At 35.6% G+C, this 19,978-nt stretch overlaps 3 protein-coding genes across 8 annotated transcripts; 2 read left to right on the forward strand and 1 right to left on the reverse strand.

Moving 5' to 3' along the window:
- Positions 1–18: 18 nt before the first annotated feature.
- On the reverse strand, positions 19–1,721 carry LOC18608067 (histone deacetylase-like protein). 5 transcript variants are annotated; one of them, XR_016024461.1, is made up of 5 exons: positions 1,603–1,721; positions 1,308–1,453; positions 860–985; positions 483–735; positions 19–322 (listed from the first exon to the last, which is right to left on the reverse strand). XR_016024461.1 is itself a non-coding variant. In XM_088803223.1 (5 exons), exons 1-4 carry the CDS (start codon positions 1,636–1,638, stop codon positions 555–557), a joined length of 489 nt encoding a protein of 162 aa, XP_088659349.1. In that variant the 5' UTR covers positions 1,639–1,721; the 3' UTR covers positions 19–322; positions 547–554. The 5 variants fall into 5 exon arrangements, 3 of the variants coding, with proteins under 3 accessions (XP_088659349.1, XP_088659348.1, XP_017972063.1); XR_001926847.2 differs by having other exon boundaries at positions 19–326; XM_088803223.1 differs by having other exon boundaries at positions 547–735.
- Positions 1,722–2,870: 1,149 nt separating this feature from the next.
- On the forward strand, positions 2,871–3,837 carry LOC18608068 (small ribosomal subunit protein uS14z/uS14y/uS14x). Its single transcript, XM_007042551.3, has 3 exons — positions 2,871–3,032; positions 3,428–3,527; positions 3,642–3,837. The coding sequence occupies exons 1-3, from the start codon at positions 2,971–2,973 to the stop codon at positions 3,648–3,650; spliced, it is 171 nt and encodes a 56-aa protein (XP_007042613.1). The 5' UTR covers positions 2,871–2,970; the 3' UTR covers positions 3,651–3,837.
- A 6,473-nt stretch (positions 3,838–10,310) lies between these two features.
- On the forward strand, positions 10,311–18,513 carry QWRF2 (QWRF motif protein (DUF566)). Of its 2 annotated transcripts, XM_007042553.3 has the most exons (6): positions 10,311–12,144; positions 13,683–13,802; positions 16,118–16,234; positions 16,368–16,457; positions 17,832–17,939; positions 18,028–18,513. In XM_007042553.3, the coding sequence occupies exons 1-6, from the start codon at positions 10,606–10,608 to the stop codon at positions 18,106–18,108; spliced, it is 2,055 nt and encodes a 684-aa protein (XP_007042615.2). In that variant the 5' UTR covers positions 10,311–10,605; the 3' UTR covers positions 18,109–18,513. The 2 variants fall into 2 exon arrangements, with proteins under 2 accessions (XP_007042615.2, XP_017971738.1); XM_018116249.2 differs by lacking the exon at positions 13,683–13,802.
- The last annotated feature ends 1,465 nt before the right edge of the window (positions 18,514–19,978 follow it).

Below are 19,978 nucleotides of genomic sequence, written 5' to 3' on the forward strand. Positions count from 1 at the left end.
CAGCCTGAAAAAGAATACTTGAAAGTGCAGCTACTGATGCTCACACCAACAACTTTTTTAATTCTTTTCGAATTGATACTGTATTTACTCTACATAGATTTTATTATTTTAGTTTATAAATAAAATAAGTGCCTTTAGAAAAGTAAAGACATCAATGAATATGAAAATCCATTCTTGCTTACCTGCTACCATTGGCTGTAAGTTAAACCGCACAAGTCCATAATAGATTTGCTGTTGAAATCCTATTCTCTTTATAACAACAGCAACTTTATTGAGTTCTTTCGTTGAGATCTCCATATTTGGTATTCCTCAGTACACCATCCTGTCTGGACATTTGCTTTTGTTAGGGATTATCATTAAATTCAACTCATTCATAAAGGGCTATCGCATAGAATCAGACCAAATCAGACTGAAATTCAACTAGTTTTGCATTAAATTTTGGTAATGATAACATGAAACCTTTCATCCAATCCCAGACCAACCTTCTTCTGCCCTTGTACACAACCCCAAATACAAAACAGCAGGGGTCAGAAAACCATGATGTACCATGAGATTCAACTGCCTGACGGCATATCCTTGGCCTGCTTATCTTCTATCTGAGGGCATTCTTCCAACCGATGTGGAGGGGCTTCACCGAATTTCAGTATGTATGCAGTCTCGTGAACAGGTCGCAGTTGCCGAATCACTTGAGCATCCAGGTAAGTATCGCAAGCGAAACACCAAACTGACAGGTCACTGGGTTCGTTTCATACAACCAAGAGAAAGTTACCCACAAAACTTTGCAACTTCAACGCATCTTCTCAAGGAAGAAAGATAGCAAAATGAGAAGCAAAAGGGAAAGCAAATACTGAATACATACCTATAGCTAAGCGCTATGCAATGGGTTGTTTGCTTGTAATGCTCAAGCATATGCTTATTCACAAAACGGCTACATAGCACATCCTTACAGCATAGGCACAACCAATTCTCACTTGGGTGCTGGCACCTTGCAAGTTTAAAAAGCTTTGAAGATTAGGAAGAGAATTATGAAATCTTGCCCTAAGAATCTCCATTAAAGTCACAAATTAACCACAGCACTGAATGCATACTTCAAAGATGGTTTAGCAGCTCCAGTGCTAAAAAAACTATTAAGTACTTTATTAAACTATAAGTTAATTTAATCCCTGCTGAAAAATATGTGACTCAAACCAAATATCTACACCCAACTTTCTGGAAAAAAAAAACTTAGTTTGATCAAGAGATAGGATTGTTCATAGACATGAAATTAATAACAATAGAGTTAGAGTTTCAGAGAATAGAGGGCTAACCTGTTGCAGGGAGTATTAGGGGTTGGAATGTGAGCGAGATCAGACGATAAAGAAGCCAAGTGATCACACTGCGTTCTTGCTTCCACCCATCCTGATTCAGCGCCGTATATTAAGTCGTAATCATCTTCTTCTTCAAGAATGATTTTCTGAAAACGTAGATGAATCATGAAAAGTTGAAATTGAAAGAAACTACCGAAAAAAATACTCAAAATAATTGAATAGTAGTTATGAAAGAAAAAATAGGTCGGCGGGTATTTTTAATTGGAGATTAATCAGTGAGATAGTTGGTGATTACCAGGTGAGAAGAGGAAGCGCCCGCTTGGTCCGCCATGGATACAGGACGGCCCAACGATTCAAGTTTCCACCTTTGGTATTATGAGTCGCCACTTTGGAGATCGGTATTTACATTACTAGACACAAAATAAAGTAATAAATTAATACTCTTGAAATTAGTAAATATTATTTTTTTTCTTTGGAAAACAGCAAACGTTATTTATTAAAAAACTATTAGAACTACTAAACATTATTTATTGTTTATTAGATTCATGTTTACCAATAACTTATTCATGAATTACTAAGTTTATAAATACATTAAATCTGGATAATTTTCAATTTAATTAGATGAAAATGTACTTATTATATTAAAATTTTAAAAATAATATTATAATGTTTGATTTATAAATATTTTATTTAAAATATGATGTTAATTTTTAAAATTAATACTACGTTTTAAATTGAGTATTGTTAGATTTGTTGAGAACAATATGGCTTAAATTTACACTAAAATTATATTTCATTTTCTTTTTTCTTCTAACTTGTAATCTATTTTTTAAGGTTTAGAATGAATTAAAATATAGTATCAAGGTAAAAAGATAAATAATGTGATTTAAATATTAGTTATCCAATTTACAAATACGAAAAATAAATTAAAACAAATATATCAACGCTTTGTTTGCTTAACTTTTACCCATTAAGAAGGGTAAAAAATCTTTACTGATGAACAAAATGCACATGAAATTGAAATTCCAAAACTATTAGCTCACTAAATGTCATCAAACCGTAAACCCTAAAGTAATTTCTAATTTCAGATGTTCAAAGTTTGAGCATTGCAATGTTGAGTTACTTACTTACTTACCATGAATAAATCATGATGATTGTTTATATAATCTTATTAGTGATACCGAATGGATTAAGGAGATGATTGTAATTGAGTTGGGATAGTGACATATTGTATTTTAAAAAATAATTTATTTATTTATTCTTAATTAATTTTGTCATTTTTGGGGTTAATTGAAAAAAGCAAAAGAAAAAAACCGAAACGGGTCACGGGTTATAGTTTCTTGGGCCTAAGTACGTCTTTATGGGCCAATTAAACCACCGCCTCACGGGCAAGCAAGTTGGTATCCACCTAACAAGGAAAACGGGTCACGGGTTGTAGTTTATTGGGCCTAAGTACTTCTTTATGGGCCAATTAAACCACCGCTGCTCGGGCAAGCAAGTCCGTACCCAACTAACAAGGAAAACTAGGGTTTTGGAATTCGCCTATAAATAACATCCTATTCCCACTAAGCAAAACAACTCCGCGTCATCTAGGTTTGCATTTTGCTCTCGGGCCGCCTCTCTTCTCCTTTCAGAGCTTTGATCGAGGAGCGGCTAATCTATCATGGGTCACTCTAACGTCTGGAACTCTCACCCCAAAACCTACGGCCCTGGCTCTCGTGCCTGGTATTTACTTTCTTTCCTTCTCTTCACTCTTTTTTTTTTGGATTTCTTAGGAGGAGACTATTATCATTGACTCTTTATTGTAGTGCTTAGTTTTCTGTTTGATGTTATTTTTTAAAATATAATATGTTGACGTAGTGGAAGAGAAATTGTCTTTTGTTTTTCAAGTGCCTGATCCAACGGTATATCATGTTAATCATTGTGCGTAAGGTCTTTAATGACATGGAATTTGCTTAGATTGAGATTGCTATGAATTATTTTGGGAGTAGCATGTTGAAATATTTTGCCCATGTTTTTTCTGAAATCTGGTCTTGTCTTGGTTAAATGATTTTGTGGTGCTTTCATGTTACAGTAGTGGTTGTTTTGTGGTACTTATAATTATTGTTTCGTGTTGATAGCCGTGTGTGCGGAAACCCCCATGCCATCATCAGGAAGTACGGACTTATGTGTTGCAGACAGTGCTTCCGTAGCAATGCCAAGGAAATTGGATTTATCAAGGTATCTCCTCGTCATTACTCTTCTGATGGTTGTTGTTCCTTAAGTTTTATAATTTTTTTTTCTATTAATAGTTTCTTAACCTCTGGGTGTTTTCTTTTTTGTTCTTTTTTGCAGTACCGCTGAAGAATTTAAATGGTGTGAAGTAGGAAGGAATTCGTCCATCATGAGCCATTTTAGTTTGGTTTTTGAATTTTAATGAACTTAATATGATGTTCTGTTTTTGGTTAATTTAGTGTGGCTCTTTAAGGCTTTGTTGAACTAAGAATACTTTGTTGGTTTTTCAATCAAGTAATCATACTGTTTTTGTTTAGTAATCTCTTAATATCTTTCTTGTTAGTTACCTGTTCGATGCAGTGTGATGATCTGGTTGACTATTTGTATTTTATGTGAATTTTAAATGGAATTAGAGGTTTAAAGTTGGTAGTGTATGGATATAATGCATCAAAACCTGCCACTGTGGATTTGATACCTGAAAACTAGAAATGTTTCATAACTCATTAAGCTGTATCCTCTAGAAATTGTGGTGTCTTATGCAAGATATTGTTGATGCTTTGGGCCATCATACAATGCAAGCATGAGCAGTGGATGTAGTTTTAGTACCCATTCTCTCATCAACTGCAAGGTTTCTTGTAAAAAAGGCACCTTCACCTGTTTTATCTCCATTTTTTTCTTCATTTTCACCATGAATACCTGAAGATCAGATTCTGCCCGTTGTTTGAACTATTGGGTTTGGAGAAAGAGATGTAAAGTGAACGGGATAGGATGTCTTTGTTTTTCTTTGTTTAAACGTGTGGATCTTTGTGGCCAATTTAAGGAGGAGATTAGGCTGGCAAACATTACTAGTACTCTAATACTGGTTTAACTTTTGACCTTGTTGAGTGCGATGTTTGAAGAGAGCATGCAAATTGAGTTACACTGATGGAATTGACAGGAAGAAGTGCCTAAGTGGGCAGGGCACGCCATATTCGGGATGACACTGCAAATTCATTACGCTCGGTTATGCAAAAGTTTGCTTTGCTTGACTGCCTTTCGACGGTCCAAGTTTTTGCAAACGATGATTGAGTAAATTTTTTCGTTGTCAAACAAAACTTGAGGAGAACGTGTCTGCCGGGCACCATTTCTAGGAAAGATGCAGCAAAGGTGTAACCAGTTCATTGCATGCTGAGTAAACCTTAAGTGAGCAGGCGTAGCTTGGCAATGCTTTTTCAATCTGGTTTTAAAGACCTTGTGCACACCACATGAGAAGCAATTAGACTTGCATTAGGAAGGTCTTATCCATCCTCATCCTCGAAGTTATAGCTTTAATATTGGGCATGAGGAGAGAGAAAAAAATGTAGTTTCCGATTTTGACATGGTTGAAATTTGTGGCAGCTAAATCTACTAGTAATTTATTGAGGATAAGAGATCACGGTTCATTGAATCATTCACGTTTAAGCCAGGTTAACTTGTAACCGGACACTTGTAGTTGTGCTCCCTGCCATGTCTGTCCAGAGCTATGGCCTTTTTTACTAATGGAACTTGGAATTGAGCGATCATTGGTCTTGCTATTTCATTCCTTTTGGATGTTGGGACTGAACCCATGACCTCGTTATGGTTGGTGAGACAGAATCTTCCGATCAATCATGCCATGAGTTAAGTTTATAAATTTTAATTGGCTGGTTTTCCTTTATGTTTTTGTTATAGGATTAATTTAGCTGGTTTTTGTTTTAACATAGACTTCATAAGGTTGCTAAATACTAGGTATTTCTTGGAAAGCAAACTTGGTATTAAATTATCCGTTTTGATTCAATTTTCCTGTGAGTCTGATGCCTTGCTTTCCCAAACAAATAGCTCCTAGTAGTAAGTCTTAACTCAAGCAGGGTGGGTTATTTACTACAAACTCAACTATCTGCATAGAATTTTAATGTACTAAGCATGTAAATATCCTCCTGCAACTAAATTTTTATTATATTAGCCTCAGAAGCTAAAAGCTCACACCTTTTCAGCCTTTTGGCTAACATCAAGTAGACTTAACAGTGAAACCAACGAAACCTGGAAGTCTCCTTGCAGAAGAGCTAAGCTATCAACTTCACCCGATAAGATGCAGATTAACAAAGTTCTGTTTTTCTGATATGCAATGAGAGATGAGCTTAAGTTGTCATAGTTAGATAGGAGTTAACAAGCATTAGAAGTGAGTGCATCCAAAAGCAAAAGTATCTGCAATAATCTATTCCACCAACCTCCTTGACTAAATTTCTTCTTCTTCAAGTTATTTTCTGTACCTTCTTTGTACCCTTCTCTTGGAATGTCAATCAATTCTCTCGATCATAGATTTCAAATTCTGGAAGCCTCCTCGAAGACCCATCTACCATGAAATTACTCCATTTTTAACTTGTAAATATGAATCTAATGTTAAACTACAGCCACAAATATTCACTAAGGTTGGAACGTTAATCACAAGAATGGATTATACATATCAATGGTTCAAAGAATTCACCTGGACTTTGCACTTTGTTATTGTGGGATGTAGATCTTTCTGGTCAAATTATGCTATTGCTAGATGTTCAGTAAATCCTGCACTGATTCAGACCAAAGCTTTGTCTTTAATGCTGTCAGTCAAACCAGAATGCTGAGGAAAGGGGCAAAAAATTCTATAAGTCGGGTGCCCATATTGATTTGGAAGACCAAATTTCTAGTTTCATTTCCAAATGCACATGCTGATTGTTGGGGAGGGTACTTTAAACTTGTTTGAAAACTTATTTATGTTTGCAGTGTTGTTTGCGGTGTTCTCCTTACAGATGTGGTCCAGTTTGAGGGTTAGAAAACGGATGACAAGCACATGTTGGAAACTTGTAGGTAACCAATCACAATACTCAGCTGAAATGGGAAGTTATATGAGTCCCTGAAAACCTTTATCATAAAATGTTGTTGTTCCTTTTGAATCTTGGATCCTAAGGAAATGCAACCAAACTATACGTCAAAAATAAATAGAAGCATGCTTTTGCGCATGCGAAATCAGCAATTAAAATAGTCACAATTTTTGCTGGAAGGAAGAAAAGAAGAAGAGGAAGGAAGGAAAAGGGAGGGAGGGGAGGGTTTGTTTAGCAGATAGTCGCACACTTTTAAATGTGAGGTAGAAGTGGAAAGGAGAAGCAATGTTGGAAAGCTATGGGGTACAGACAAAATCATTCTCTTAAGTTTATAATCACTTGGAAAGTGGGCTAACTGATACCCCAATTAAACAAACATCACTTAGTGGGTGTCTTCCTTTTAAACCAATTATTCCATGGAGTGTGTCTTAAGTCACATGGCTGCAAAGTTTCAACTAGCATCATTTCATAATTCATGGTATAGACACAGCTTAACTACAGGGTTTTTTGTATTAATTATGTCTTTCTAATGTTAAAACAACAATTTGCTGATGAAATCCCAGGGTAAGTCAGCTTGTATGTGGGCTCTTAGCATATTCTTAATTGTTGGTTAATTAGTTTAATCATTAATTAATTAGGTCTAGCCATGTATACTACCTCACTTATGCCTTGCTTGTCCTTTTTCTCTCTAGTTGCACCCTCCCTTTCTTGTTCTTCCATCTGTTAAAGTTGGAAACTTTAACATGTAAAAGTGCATGAACTGCTAAGTCCAAATAAAAACAACCAAAAAGCTAGCTAAGGCTGGGGTGCTGTGATTTTCAGATTTGGTGTTTCTTCTTCTAACTCCTAATGCTATGGTTTTCACTTTTCAAAGTGAATGTTTTCACTCTTAACTACTAGTCCTTTTTGGAGTTTACCCTCTATATTATCATCTATATTGCAAAGAATGACATAATTTATCTGATAACTAACTTCCATCTGGGATTACTAAGAAAAAACACTTGGTTGCTGGATTTGCTTACAACAAATTCATGGGAAATTCAATATTTTTGTACCATTGACCTGAAACAGGAAAAAGAATATAGATTTCTTACTATTGTTTTAAATGAAGTAGTTACACGACACTTTGTTTAATCTGCAGAATCAAAGGGAGAAAAGTAATAGAAAAAGTTATGTACAGAAGTAGAACAAACACAAAGAGGGCATTGATGTAGCCCTTGCAACCAAATGCAGCTCCCAAAGGGAGAAAATTATACATGATTGCAACAACATTTTTTGGTTATTTAGACACATGAATCATAGCACACTTTACTATAAAATTGTAAAAAAAAAAAAAAAAAAAGGACTTTCCATTAGAAGAAAAACTGCAGGGAGGGGATCTTATAATCATATTGCTTTGGGTCATTTTCGTATGATTACAAGTGTACAATGATCAGATATACGACCCACCACCTCTCCATCACTTCTTATAGTTGACTATCATTGTTTTCACTTTCTTAGCAAGGTTTACATTTGCAACCAGTCAACTGAATTTTGGCTTCGAAGAGATCTCTCTACCTTTTTCAATATAAATTTTCCTAAGATTTTTTTATATTCATTTTTTTAGTTAATTTACCAGCTAATTAAAGAGCTGAGAATGCAAGGGTAGCTGCTGAATTGGCCTAGGCTGAAGACAAAAGGAAAAGTTAATATATGAGAAACTTTCAAGAAAGGGGGAGGAGAAAAATAAGGGAGAAAATGCGTTGAAAGCAAGGGATATAGAGATTGAGAGAGAGAGAGAGAGATTAAAAGAGACATTGCATCTTATATTAAACTAATTAACAAATTGGTTAATAGCTTTGCTTGCAATAATCACAAGGCATTCTTTTTTGTCTCTATTTTTTTTTTAATTTTAAAGCTTGTTGCATTTATCATTTGATACCATCAACCTCTGTGCTGCTTGAAAGCTGTTTTCATGGGGGTTAGCTCAGCTCATTCACGTCTCTCCTCAAGCCTAAGGTACTACTCTCTCCCTGGAATGTTAATAACCTTGCTAATTACAAATTTTAAGTAGATGTTGCTATTTGTTGTCCAGAGGATGCTTACCCTACAATCTGGAAGTCAATCTAATCTCTAATCACATCCTTTTAAAGCATGGGAAAGCTTCATGCCTTTGCTAATGATTAGTTTTGGTTTTAATCAAAGTTAATAAAGTGATGTAGATCTGGAGTTGTGATTAGTGGAAGGTCTTCATCGTAGCTATAAAGTTTTTACTCAATGAACGAAAAGACAAACAACTTTACAAATATATATATATATATATATATATATTGCTACCTATTTTTCTACATTCTTCATAGTCTTCACATTTTCACATTGATTGTTTTGATATTGATATACAATCCTGATGTATGCTTGTAATTAAAGTAGGAAATTTTTTAATGTCATTGAAAAGTACTCAATTTCTCGTATTAAAAAAAAATTCTAATTACGAAAAGTCATATAACATAAAAATTTTTTCTTTGACTCAATTCTTGTTATAAGATACAAGTTATTTGTTTAAAGTATAATATTTAAAAAAGTTTTTTAATAATTTTAAAAAAATTAAAAATATTTTTATTTTTGATTACGTTTAGTCAATTTTTTACATTTTTATTTTGAATTGATAAATTTTTGTAATTAATAATTGATTAACTGTTATCAGTTAAAATGTTACTTGTTATTTATATCAAGAAAAATTTATGTGACATGCTGATAATATGATATAATAGCACGATCATGTGATCATCATGTCATCACTATGTAAATATAAAAGTATAAAAATTTGATTAAAAATGATAAAAAAATAAAAAAAAAATTAATTTTTTTTAAATAATTTAGAATTTTTTGAGAAATATTGTATCTTTATTTAATTTTTCTTTTATCATATTCTTTTTTTTCTTAACTCTTTTATGTTATACTAATAAGTACCAATGATTATTTCAATAAAAAAAAGTATGAATAATATAAATTTATTTTGTCTTAATTGATGTCACTTCCCCTTTAATAGTTTAAACATAATCCTTTAAGATAAAAACTAGTTGAATCAGACTGTCGGTTCTTTAAGACAAAATTCAAGCATATAGAGTCCAAAACATTGATCCTTCCATTATTTCAAACCCATTTTTTTAAATAAAATATTAATTTTGTTTTTTGATTATTTCTTTTTTGGGGATAAAATGTTACAATTTGATTTCAACAGGAATAGCAATAAAGCAGATATGTGGATCTCTACTTTTCAAATTATGTTCATTAATGCATACACACCAAAATTAAGGCTACAGATAAACCACCCCAAAGTTAATTTGCAAGTTTAACCATAGGACCAGAAAAAATAGGATCAAATTTATACAAAAATGAAATGTAAATAAACAAATTATTTACCAATGTAAAACAGTAACAATTGATTTATCCATTTATTTTTTGTGGGTACTTGTAAATCAATTTGGTAAGTGTTCCTTTGGCGCACTTGATCTACCATATCCACACGATTTAATTTCCACAGTTAACCTAAAATAGATATGGAAAATGATTTTTGAGTAAGGCATAGAACATGGGAAATTAACTAAAAAGAAGAGCAGGCTTAGTAGTTGTTAGTACTAATAATTAATACCATCTGTTCTGGCCAAAAAAGGAAGAAGCAAGTTTGGAAGAAGCTTAATCAGTAGTTAATTAAGCTTATAAACTGAAAACAAGTTAGTATAGAATAATTAATGCAATTATTATTTCTCAATGGATTTCTAAATCATTTATACCATAATGTTCCACTTATATATGACACGTAAAGAAGTTAAAAAAGAAGAAGATTAAACTAGAGTTTAAGTCTAAAGGATTGTGGTGTAATTAATTCATTAAAACTCAAAAAATGGTTAATTAATTAACCTGACGTCTTCCCAAAGATTCACAAAACCCAAACCCGAAAGCCCAGCTGAAACTCTCTCTCTCTCTGTTCTCCCAAATCTCACCTTACCTACTCTTTTTCTTTCGTCTCTCTCTCTCTCTCTCTCTCAAAACCCAGAAAAGCTGTGTGTTCACTGCTCTTGAAGTGAAATGCAGAATCGTTCAGAAACCCTTTTTGGGTTCTCCTCCATTCTCCTCAAAATCACCTAAAATCTTGTTGCTTTCCAGGTTCTCAGCCATGAAAAAGAAGACCCATCACTAATTCTTTCAAGGCAATGTAGAATAGAAACAAGATTCCTTTGCAGTCTCAGATGATGGTGGCTGCATTTTCTCATCCACCAACTCCTTCAGAGCCCCCTGTGCAAGAACCACGGCAAGAAACAAATACCCATCAAGAAGAAAATCCAACAACAACAACAACTAAAAGGCCTCCTCTTAAAGACAATGGCTCCACTGTTACAAGAAAACCCAGAGGTAGACAAGTTTCTTCCAGGTATATGTCTCCTTCTCCTTCTTCTTCTTCGTCAGCAGCAGCAACAACAACGGCAGCGAAAACAACGACAAGATTTCCTTCACCTCTTATTTCTCGTTCGACAAATACGACGGCAACGGGGAACAAAACGACCGCGAGATTTCCTTCTCCGCTTATTTCTCGTTCAACAAATGCTAGTTCTACTTCGACACCGGCTTCAACAATGCTGCCTTCGCTTCCTAAACGGTCTCAATCTGTGGACCGGAGGCGGCCCGGGAGTCAAGTTTCACAAGGAAACAATATTAATGCTACGGAATTATCAGCTGCTACCAAGATGTTGATTACTTCAACGAGAAGTTTATCCGTTTCGTTTCAAGGTGAGGCCTTTTCGCTTCCGATTAGTAAGACAAAGGCTCAAGTGGGTTCTGCTATGACTAGGAAAGCAACTCCTGAAAGGCGTAGAGCTACTCCTGTGAGAGATCATGGGGAGAACTCGAAGCCGGTGGATCAGCACCGCTGGCCCGGGAGAACCCGGCAAGGGAATTCGGGTTCGAATCCGTTGTCTAGGAGTTTGGATTATAGTAGTGAAAGGAAGATGTTTGGATCTGGCGCAATTGTGGCTAAGTCATTGCAACAATCAATGATGCTTGATGAGAGTAGTAGGAGGGTTTCTTTTGATGGTAGTAGTAGGTTGAGTTTGGATTTGGGAAGTTCTGCTGAGTTGTTAAAAGAAGCTACTAAGCAAAATTCAGATGCCAATTCTATAAATGAGGCTTCTTGTGTGTCTTGTGATCTTACTGCATCTGATACAGATAGTGTGTCTTCTGGGAGCACCAATTCTGGAATGCAGGAATGTGGAGGAAGTGGGATTTTGAAAGGGAGGAGTGGACCACGTAATATTGTTGTGTCTGCACGGTTTTGGCAGGAAACTAATAGCCGGTTAAGGCGGTTACAGGATCCTGGGTCACCTTTGTCTACAAGCCCTGGGTCTAGAATTGGTGCTTCAGCTAAGTTCAGTCAATCAAAAAGGTTTTCTAGTGATGGTGTGGTGTCTTCTCCACGGACAATGGCTTCTCCTATTAGGGGAGGTACAAGGCCTGCTTCTCCTAGTAAGCTTTGGACATCTGCAACTTCATCTCCATTGAGGGGGCTAAGTCCTGCTCGGGTGAGAAATGCAGTTGGTGGTCAGATGATGGGTAATTCTGTTAATACCCCTTCAATTCTTAGCTTTTCTGTTGATATTAGGAGAGGAAAGATGGGGGAGGATAGGATTGTTGATGCACACATGTTGAGGCTTCTTTATAACCGTTACTTGCAATGGAGATTTGCAAACGCTAGGGCAGATGCTACTTTCATGTTGCAGAAACTGAGTGCAGAGGTATGGTTACCCCCCCTGTCCGTCTCATTGTTCTCAGTAGGTTCAATGATCATATCTGCTTGATTTTCGTTTTGTGATATTTGGTGAATGCTTCAATTAACTTCATAGTAATAGTTGTCAAACAAGCTGAACCCAACTAGTTTATGATAAAAATCACCTACAATGCAAGTGGCAGCTTACTTCTTGCATGATGGAATCCTGTTAGACAGCATCATGTAGTCTTGTCAAATTGTTATTCAATATGGCATTTCATAATTGGTTTAGGTCCTATATTGTTGAATTTAAGTACTGAAGGTTGTATTTCATTAAGTTCATTAGGATCCTGGCCACCTGGAATGACCCATTTATCCTAAGAATTTGTATAATTGTCCTTTTGATAATTGCTAAGAGATTCGTTTTAGAGATGGAAGGATCTTAAGGCAATATATTGTCAGGTTTTTGAATGGTAAAATCGTTGGTGTGATTGATGATTAGCTAGTTGGCTAATTGCTAGAGATAAGGGCTAGTACTCTAGGCAGCTTTGTCATAGTACTTATTAACTCAGGATGATGCAATATTATTGAGAAAGACATAATGAATGTTATTGAGCATCCTCTTTTCCCCTCTGCTATTCTATTGCTATTGTAATTGGTGGTACTTTAATTGCTTAAGCATCCTTGAGTAGAATTATGAGTTCTCATTATAAAAGTGAGGCTGAAGGTGGAGACCCTTTATCACATTGTTTAAGATAGGCTTGCACTCTGGACAGTCGCAATTTATCAACAATGGATGCTGCATAGTCAGCGGTTGTATCCCAATGAATGGTTTTTTGTTAGCCTTAGTGTCATCATACCACTATTCCTAAGGCCGTTGTTTGTTTTCAACTTAATGTAGGTAAAGAAAGGCTAATGATCTGAAAAAATTAAAGTCCCATTCCGATGAATTTGATCTGCGATGTCGAAGTAGATGAATTATGGCTAATCTTCTGCATCTTTCTTGTCATAACTATGAATTTATAAGAGCTTTTCATTCTCTTCTTTTTACTATTTTAAATTTGCGTAATGGAAGGTTTAGTGGACTTGTGGAGATTAGAGATAAGCTTGGTGTTGAATTACCTATACAGTAAGTTGGGTTAACATCAGGGGCTGTCATAAACTGGCCAGTGATGCTCTTATTCTGATGTTTATTATACTTTTCTTCTGTTGATTACAGGCGAGAAGTGAATGATGCTGACTGTTATCATAGGTAGCATTAGAAAGATTGCTATGGTTCTAATATTCTTTAGGATGTAAGCACTCTCTAATAATGACAATCAATGTGTGAGCCAGCCATTCTGTCATATTTTTACAGTTACATCACTTAATGGTGTTGAGGAAAGTTGGGGTACAAGGTTTGCTATGTAATAAATAGGAATAGTTAAGTTTTCTTTTATCAGTGTTTGACATAAGTTAAAGAGGAAAAGAGGACTAGGTTAAGAGAATATTGTGAGTTGAGGTTTCACATGATGGTCCCTGATAAGGCTGGTATGTTCATGTCTAATGTTCCTTCTTTTGTACCAGAAAAATCTGTGGAATGCATGGGTAACAACATCAGAACTGCGGCATTCTGTGACCCTTAAAAGAATCAAGTTGCTATTGCTGAGGCAAAAACTGAAATTGACTTCCATCCTGAAGGGACAAGTAAGATTCCAAACTTCACTTTTCTAAAATATTGAATTGAATCCTGCTAGACCCTTTCATTAAAGAACTGCTTTAGCTTTCTGATTATATTCCTACCTTCTTCATATTTATAATATGTTTGCCCTTAGAAGTAAATGAAATTCAAAACCAAAATGCATAGACAAACTATCACATGGCTCTTGGCAGGGCTCCAAACCAGCCTCTGCATTTAGTCAGTTGTCATTCAAGTTAATCCTGCCTGAGTTTTCTGATTCTTCACCTTAGAAACCCCAAAAGTTGTAATACTTATGTGCTCATTACCATTCATCTTCTACGCTTATTGCTCCAGCAAGAGTTTCTGAGCTCAATGATGGAGTGATGTTAATGTGATTCAATACATTCCATTATGTTGATTGTTGAGCTTCATGTGATGCTATGCTTTGCCTATTTCCACCTCTTCAGGCCTAAGTTACATTTCTGACACTCACTGCTTATACGCAGTCACATGAACTGGAGTTATTCAGCCAGTTATTCAAATCCCGAGAAAGGAGGAAAAGAGGGGGGGGGGGGGGGGGGGGGGTGGAGAGCATTGCATTGTTGCACTATGGAACATTTTATAGCAATGGTCTTAAAGGCTTCTAGAAAATTTAGTGATACATCTTCATACATGCCAGGACCAATGTTTTTGTTGAATTTTGAGCATGGGCATCTATAGAAGCAGCCATACTCGTGCTGGACATGAGATGTCTGAAAATGCTTAGACACTCTGACACTAAAAAAGATTGGTTTCTGTAAGGATATGCTAGGGGATATGGAAAGGACATCATTACAAGATCTGTGACTGGTAAAATGACCACAAAAGCATCATAGGTGAAAAGAGGTAAGGGGTAGATTTGAGAGACTAGGAAAGAAGAAAAGATAGATCTGATCTGGAATAAATATTTTCATGAGAAAAAAAAAAAAAGGGAGCAGAGATGCGAAAAGAGAGATAGACCAGTAATGGCCAGTCAGAGAGAGAGGAGGGGGGGAGACTACAAGAATGTGTATGATAGAGAGAAGGGTTTTGAATCCGATCTGGTTGGTCCATATCATTCCCATAGCCCATGTCTGTATCCATGCTTTCATAGTCCGAAACAAAGCATGTGCTGAGTTTCAGTTGAGTTCCATATAGATTAAAAGTAAAGAAAAGCAACATTATTAGGAATAGTTTTGATGAGAAGGAACTTATCAAATAGAGACTTGGTTAATTATAATGAGGTTCTTTAAAGTTTTCAATGATGGTCTTAAGGAGTTGTGGCATTTATACATTGCCTTGGTGCTTTACTAATCCCCTTAGAAACCTACTTAGAAGCAGTTACCATTTACTTACATCATGAGTAGGTGCTGAATATTGGTCGTAATCAAAACACTAAAAATGGAAAAAAGTAAACTAGATTTAGTTATGGGTAAAATACACTAAGACCCCCAACTTTTGACCATAATTATACGTGGGTCTATTAGTTTTCAAAATGGATTGTCCGTTCCAAAAAAATATTTTCGCTGGACACATAAGTCCTGCCGTTAGTTAACCGTCAATGCCTTTGTTAGTTTGATGACATGACAATTTTACCCTTCATTAATTTTAAAAATTACTATTATATACACTATAATTTTCATTTTAAAATTTTTTTTCTCTCTTTTGAAAAAAAAAAATTCTCTAAGTGTCAGCTTGGCGGCGCTCCCCTGGGGAGCACCAAGGGAGCACAATATGGCTGGATCTGGTGCTCCCCAGCCAGATCTGGCCACAGGGTAGCCAGCTGGTGAGAAGTAAGGTAGAGAGAATATTTTTTTTTGGGAAAAAGGGTGGATGAGGAAGCGTATTTTAGACATTTCACAGTTATCTGTTATTGCCATTTACACATTTGGGGTGGATTGTTTATTTCGAAACTAATGGAGCAGCGTGGAATTATGGTTAAAACTTAGGGGTGTTAGTGTATTTTACCCTTTAATTATTCTTGTCTGCAGTAGTGAATGTTACAGTGATTTATTGATGTCTGATTTTTGTTCACCTTCTGGAGTGAGAGGAAGACAAAACGAAAATAAGCAAATAAGAAATCTTGGAAAGTCAAGAAGAGAAACTTTTGTATTATATATATTTCAATCCCAGCAGGAAAAATGCTGTTCATGACTTGATGTTTGACTCTTCCTCTGTTCATCTTGTTACCCTTTCTCTACTTCTTATTGCATACTTGTTAGAACAGCTCTCGTCCTTTCCATTCTCAGTTACAAGATGCTGGTTTTTATAGCATGAAATTTCTCTTCATCATGACTAAATTTTGTTATAATTGTGAGTGTAGATAGCTTATTTAGAAGAATGGGCCCTCCTTGACCGAGATCACTCTAGTTCTTTGCTCGGAGCAACTGAATCTTTAAAGGCCAGTACTCTTCGTCTTCCAATAGTTGGAAAAGCAACTGTAAGTTTCTTCCTTTTTCTTTTTCCCCTGCTTTTCAATGTACAATATATTAATGATTCGGCTTATTATTATCAGTGTGGTTTAAAATGTTGCTCTTGTTTATCTTCCCCTTTTCTGTTTTCTCTCATAATAGGCGGATATACAAAATCTGAAGGATGCTGTCAGTTCAGCAGTTGATGTGATGCAGGCAATGGCATCCTCAATATGCTCACTATCATTGAAGGTAAAATTTGTTAATTCAATCTTGTAGACATTAGTGATAAAACAAAAATCATTAACTTCTTCCCTGTGGTAATTATTTGTATATCTGCTACTTTAGTGAAGTTTATAAATAAATGCCACAAACACAAGAAAGTTCTTAAGTTGTGTTCTTGCTGTTGTGTATCAATAAGAGCAACAGAAATAACAAACTTAGACTTTGCTATTCTGATGCTTTTGCTATTTGCTTTTTGCCTCTTTTTTTGGCAAAAAACGAACAGAAAGCAAAGGGCAAAAAGTAAAAATGAATAGAAAACAAATAACAAATAGCTAAAGCATCAATCAAACAGAGCTTTAGAAATTACTCTGTTATGACATATTTCACGTTTTGCTTGTTTTCTTTAATACGTATATTTGCTTGATTGAGCCAGTTGCAAAGGCTTGATCAAAGCTCTGTAACAAGCTCTTCATTTGGGTTTTGGCATTAGGTAAAAGAAAACTGATAATGGGTGTTGAATATGGAAAGTGCATTTAAAAGTTAAAAAATTCTTGTAATTAAGATCTTATGGTTTGGTGGGCTATATCTGACCATAATCTGCTTTCTGACACAGGAACTGCATTAACACACTACTTACATTTTGTACTTTTGCATTTTCCTTTTTGATTGTTTGTTGACTTTGATTTAATGCCTAGGCTAGTAATGTAAATTGTAGATGGATAAGAGTGTGCTCCGAAATGAATGAATAAAGCACTCAACCACAAATGAGAGTCTTGAGGCTAGATAGGCAGTGACACCATCTATAAGTTGGCCTTAAAAACAGGGATGCAATACTCCATTTTGGTGGGCTTTCTATTATGGGAAAAGAGAACTGTTTATTTAAATGCAGTGCCCAAAAGTAGAGAAAGTTAATTGACAAATCCCTTCCAGCTGATCGGATTCTCTCAAACAATCAGATCAGACATTTTTGTTGACAGGAACTGTTATTGCTGGTCCAGAGATATTTACTAATGTTCCCATTAAAAAACAGATATCTATTCATTCTTCAGACTTTCCAGCATTCTTCTCCTTCATCCCTGAACTGAGGCACCAAATGCACGCTGGTTTTTTGCCTGTGGCTCATCTTGTTTTGCAGCCGCTGAGGTCATTTTCTAAGTTTGTAATATTAGTGTTACACCTTGATGGAACATGTACAACGTAATGCTGTTGAAATATACCTGGACAAGAAAGGGGAAAAAAATTCTAATGAAGCCTGCACACCTGAAACAAGGGGTGAAAGAAGATAGGAGAAAGAAGGAAATCTTATAGTTTGGTGGAGCTTGTTTATTTAGGTTTAACCTGAACTTGCACTTTAAAGGGGCAAATCTGCCTAAATGATCTGAAATCATTTGTCCTTTGCAGGTGGAGGAAATGAATTCTTTAGTGGCTGAGCTTGTGAGTGTGACAGCAAAGGAAAGGATTTTGCTCGAACAATGTAAAGATTTTTTGTCCACATTAGCAGCCATTCAGGTAAATATGGCATTTTGTTGTAGTATTTTCCAAGATATTTTCTGCTTCATCTGCTTATGCGGTTCATTTTAAAAAATGTTGACAATAGGTTAAGGACTGTAGCTTGAGGACACACATAATACAACTAAATCGTGTACCCACTACCAGCAGCCTGACAACACATGTGTAGAACTGATCCCATTTGACTACTCACCCTAAATGCTAACAATTACACCCAAGCTCATGTTTTTCCAATGGGTGGAGGCGGCACTGGACAAAATAAGAGCGGATTGAATATGGCTAGGTTTGGCTTCACATTTAGCAGTTTTGGAACCAGTTGTTGTCTTCTATGGTCACGCATGTATTTTTGCATCTGAAGATTAGAGGAAGTGGCGTTCCCTTTCAACTGATTTCTGTATACAAAACTCTCTTATGGGTTTTTTTCTTCTTCTTTATTTTTTTTATAAATCCTTTTTAGGTAAAAGAAAGCAATGTATATGTAAATATGTAAGTTCATCTGATAACCCAATTACCATGTATTTCTTGGCCTACTTTGATTAATCATCTAAGTATGATCTTGTTGATGCTTGTTCAATCCATTTCCATTTTCTCCAAATTCATTGATGTTGTGCGGGTGTAACCAAGAATCAGTGGAACCCTGCTTCTTTGTCCGAGTTTTTCTAACTAGGGTGAGATGGCTGCTAAGGTTTCTGTATCTGAGATGGATGAAGATGAGCAACATACATGGCTCAGAATTAAACACATGATTCGTGAACACGAGGAAGAGTCACGAGGGACCTCAAGGGGGGCAGGAAAAATTCTCTCCTATCCATGATTGTTACACAATGTCCCCAACATACATGGGAGTTTAGAGGGACAAATTATGTTTCAATTGCAAATTTGCGATGGTTAGTGTTTTAGTGAAAGTGGTATTGGTTTTCCTCTACCTATAAGCACTCATAGTCATCCTTTTCCAGTTTCTGGTCATCCATTTTTGAGAAAATTACTTCTTCAAACGATAAACCATAGTACTCTAGTACCATATCAAATTATAAGGTAGCAGTACTTCATTGAAAAGTCAAAATTTTTTTTATTGGATTTATTTGTTCTAGTAATTTAATTAGTTTTCTCGAAGATAATAAGAAAACTCCGAAGAGAAAAAATAGGATAGACAAGACATCAAATCCATAAGTACTTTGACCAGACCAAACACCAAAGTAGTCAGCGACAACTCACGTTTTACTTCGGGCGCATGGGGAGCTCAAAACCCCTGAGCCCACAACTAACATGCGCTGCCGGCTTCTCCTTTGACCCTTCCGCCTACCTCTCTACTCTCCTCAGCGCTCTGCCCATTAAACATTTCTTTCAAAGTATTTTCGTCACGTGGTACAAGTTAAGGCAGGCTTTCCCTTCCTTTCCTTTCCTTTCTTTTTCTTTTTCTTTTTTCTTCTTTTTTCTCAAGCCAAAAGAAAAAATTTTATTGATTCTTTGTTCAACGAAGCAAGAAATGTAGAAAAGCAGGGCATTAATTACTTTGTCTTTGTTCCCAGCTACCCTTTATTCTTTGAGGATTCTAAAACTCTTTTGAGTTGCTTAATTACGTGGGATTGGTGTTAACTGTTACGTAACTAGTAACTCAAGTCTCTCACTCTTGCTCATTCACCATGATAGTAAGCACTTAATATTGTAATATAGAAGATGAAGCACGGTATTTGTCTCCAGAACGTAGGCAATGTTCATCAAATGTTGCGGAAGGAATTAGGAAACCAACAAAAATGAAGAATGAGCATTAAATGGAAATAAGTTACAAATATAAATAATCATTGTTTATGGAAGAGTATTTATGAAAACCTTATAAAAGACACCTGTTTCCTGGAACTTTGATGGAAGTAAGACAAAATCCGTAGAGTTTTCCCAATTTGATTAGCAAAGCAAATAAAATGAAGGCAAGTGGAGAAGGAGAGACTCGAGCATGACCAGCGTGACCATCGAAACAATCGATTGTTCCATGCTTTGATCATTGGCCTACATTTATAATTCTAAGGAAAACAAAAGTAAAA

The sequence above is a fragment of the Theobroma cacao genome, chromosome 2 (genome assembly GCF_053813885.1).
Source record: "Theobroma cacao isolate CCN51 chromosome 2, ASM5381388v1, whole genome shotgun sequence".
NCBI classification, from domain to species: domain Eukaryota; kingdom Viridiplantae; phylum Streptophyta; class Magnoliopsida; order Malvales; family Malvaceae; genus Theobroma; species Theobroma cacao.

Coding starts and splice junctions, on each gene's coding strand:
- QWRF2 (XM_007042553.3), top strand. CDS start 10,606: ATGATGGTGGCTGCATTTTCTCATCCACCAACTCCTTCAGAGCCCCCT. Junction 13,803..16,117: donor CTTCCATCCTGAAGGGACAA/GTAAGATTCCAA, acceptor TTGTGAGTGTAG/ATAGCTTATTTAGAAGAATG. Junction 17,940..18,027: donor CCACATTAGCAGCCATTCAG/GTAAATATGGCA, acceptor TGTTGACAATAG/GTTAAGGACTGTAGCTTGAG.
- LOC18608067 (XM_088803223.1), bottom strand. CDS start 1,638: ATGGCGGACCAAGCGGGCGCTTCCTCTTCTCACCTG. Junction 986..1,307: donor CCTAATACTCCCTGCAACAG/GTTAGCCCTCTA, acceptor TAAACTTGCAAG/GTGCCAGCACCCAAGTGAGA. Junction 736..859: donor TGCATAGCGCTTAGCTATAG/GTATGTATTCAG, acceptor AAACGAACCCAG/TGACCTGTCAGTTTGGTGTT.
- LOC18608068 (XM_007042551.3), top strand. CDS start 2,971: ATGGGTCACTCTAACGTCTGGAACTCTCACCCCAAAACCTACGGCCCT. Junction 3,033..3,427: donor GGCCCTGGCTCTCGTGCCTG/GTATTTACTTTC, acceptor TCGTGTTGATAG/CCGTGTGTGCGGAAACCCCC.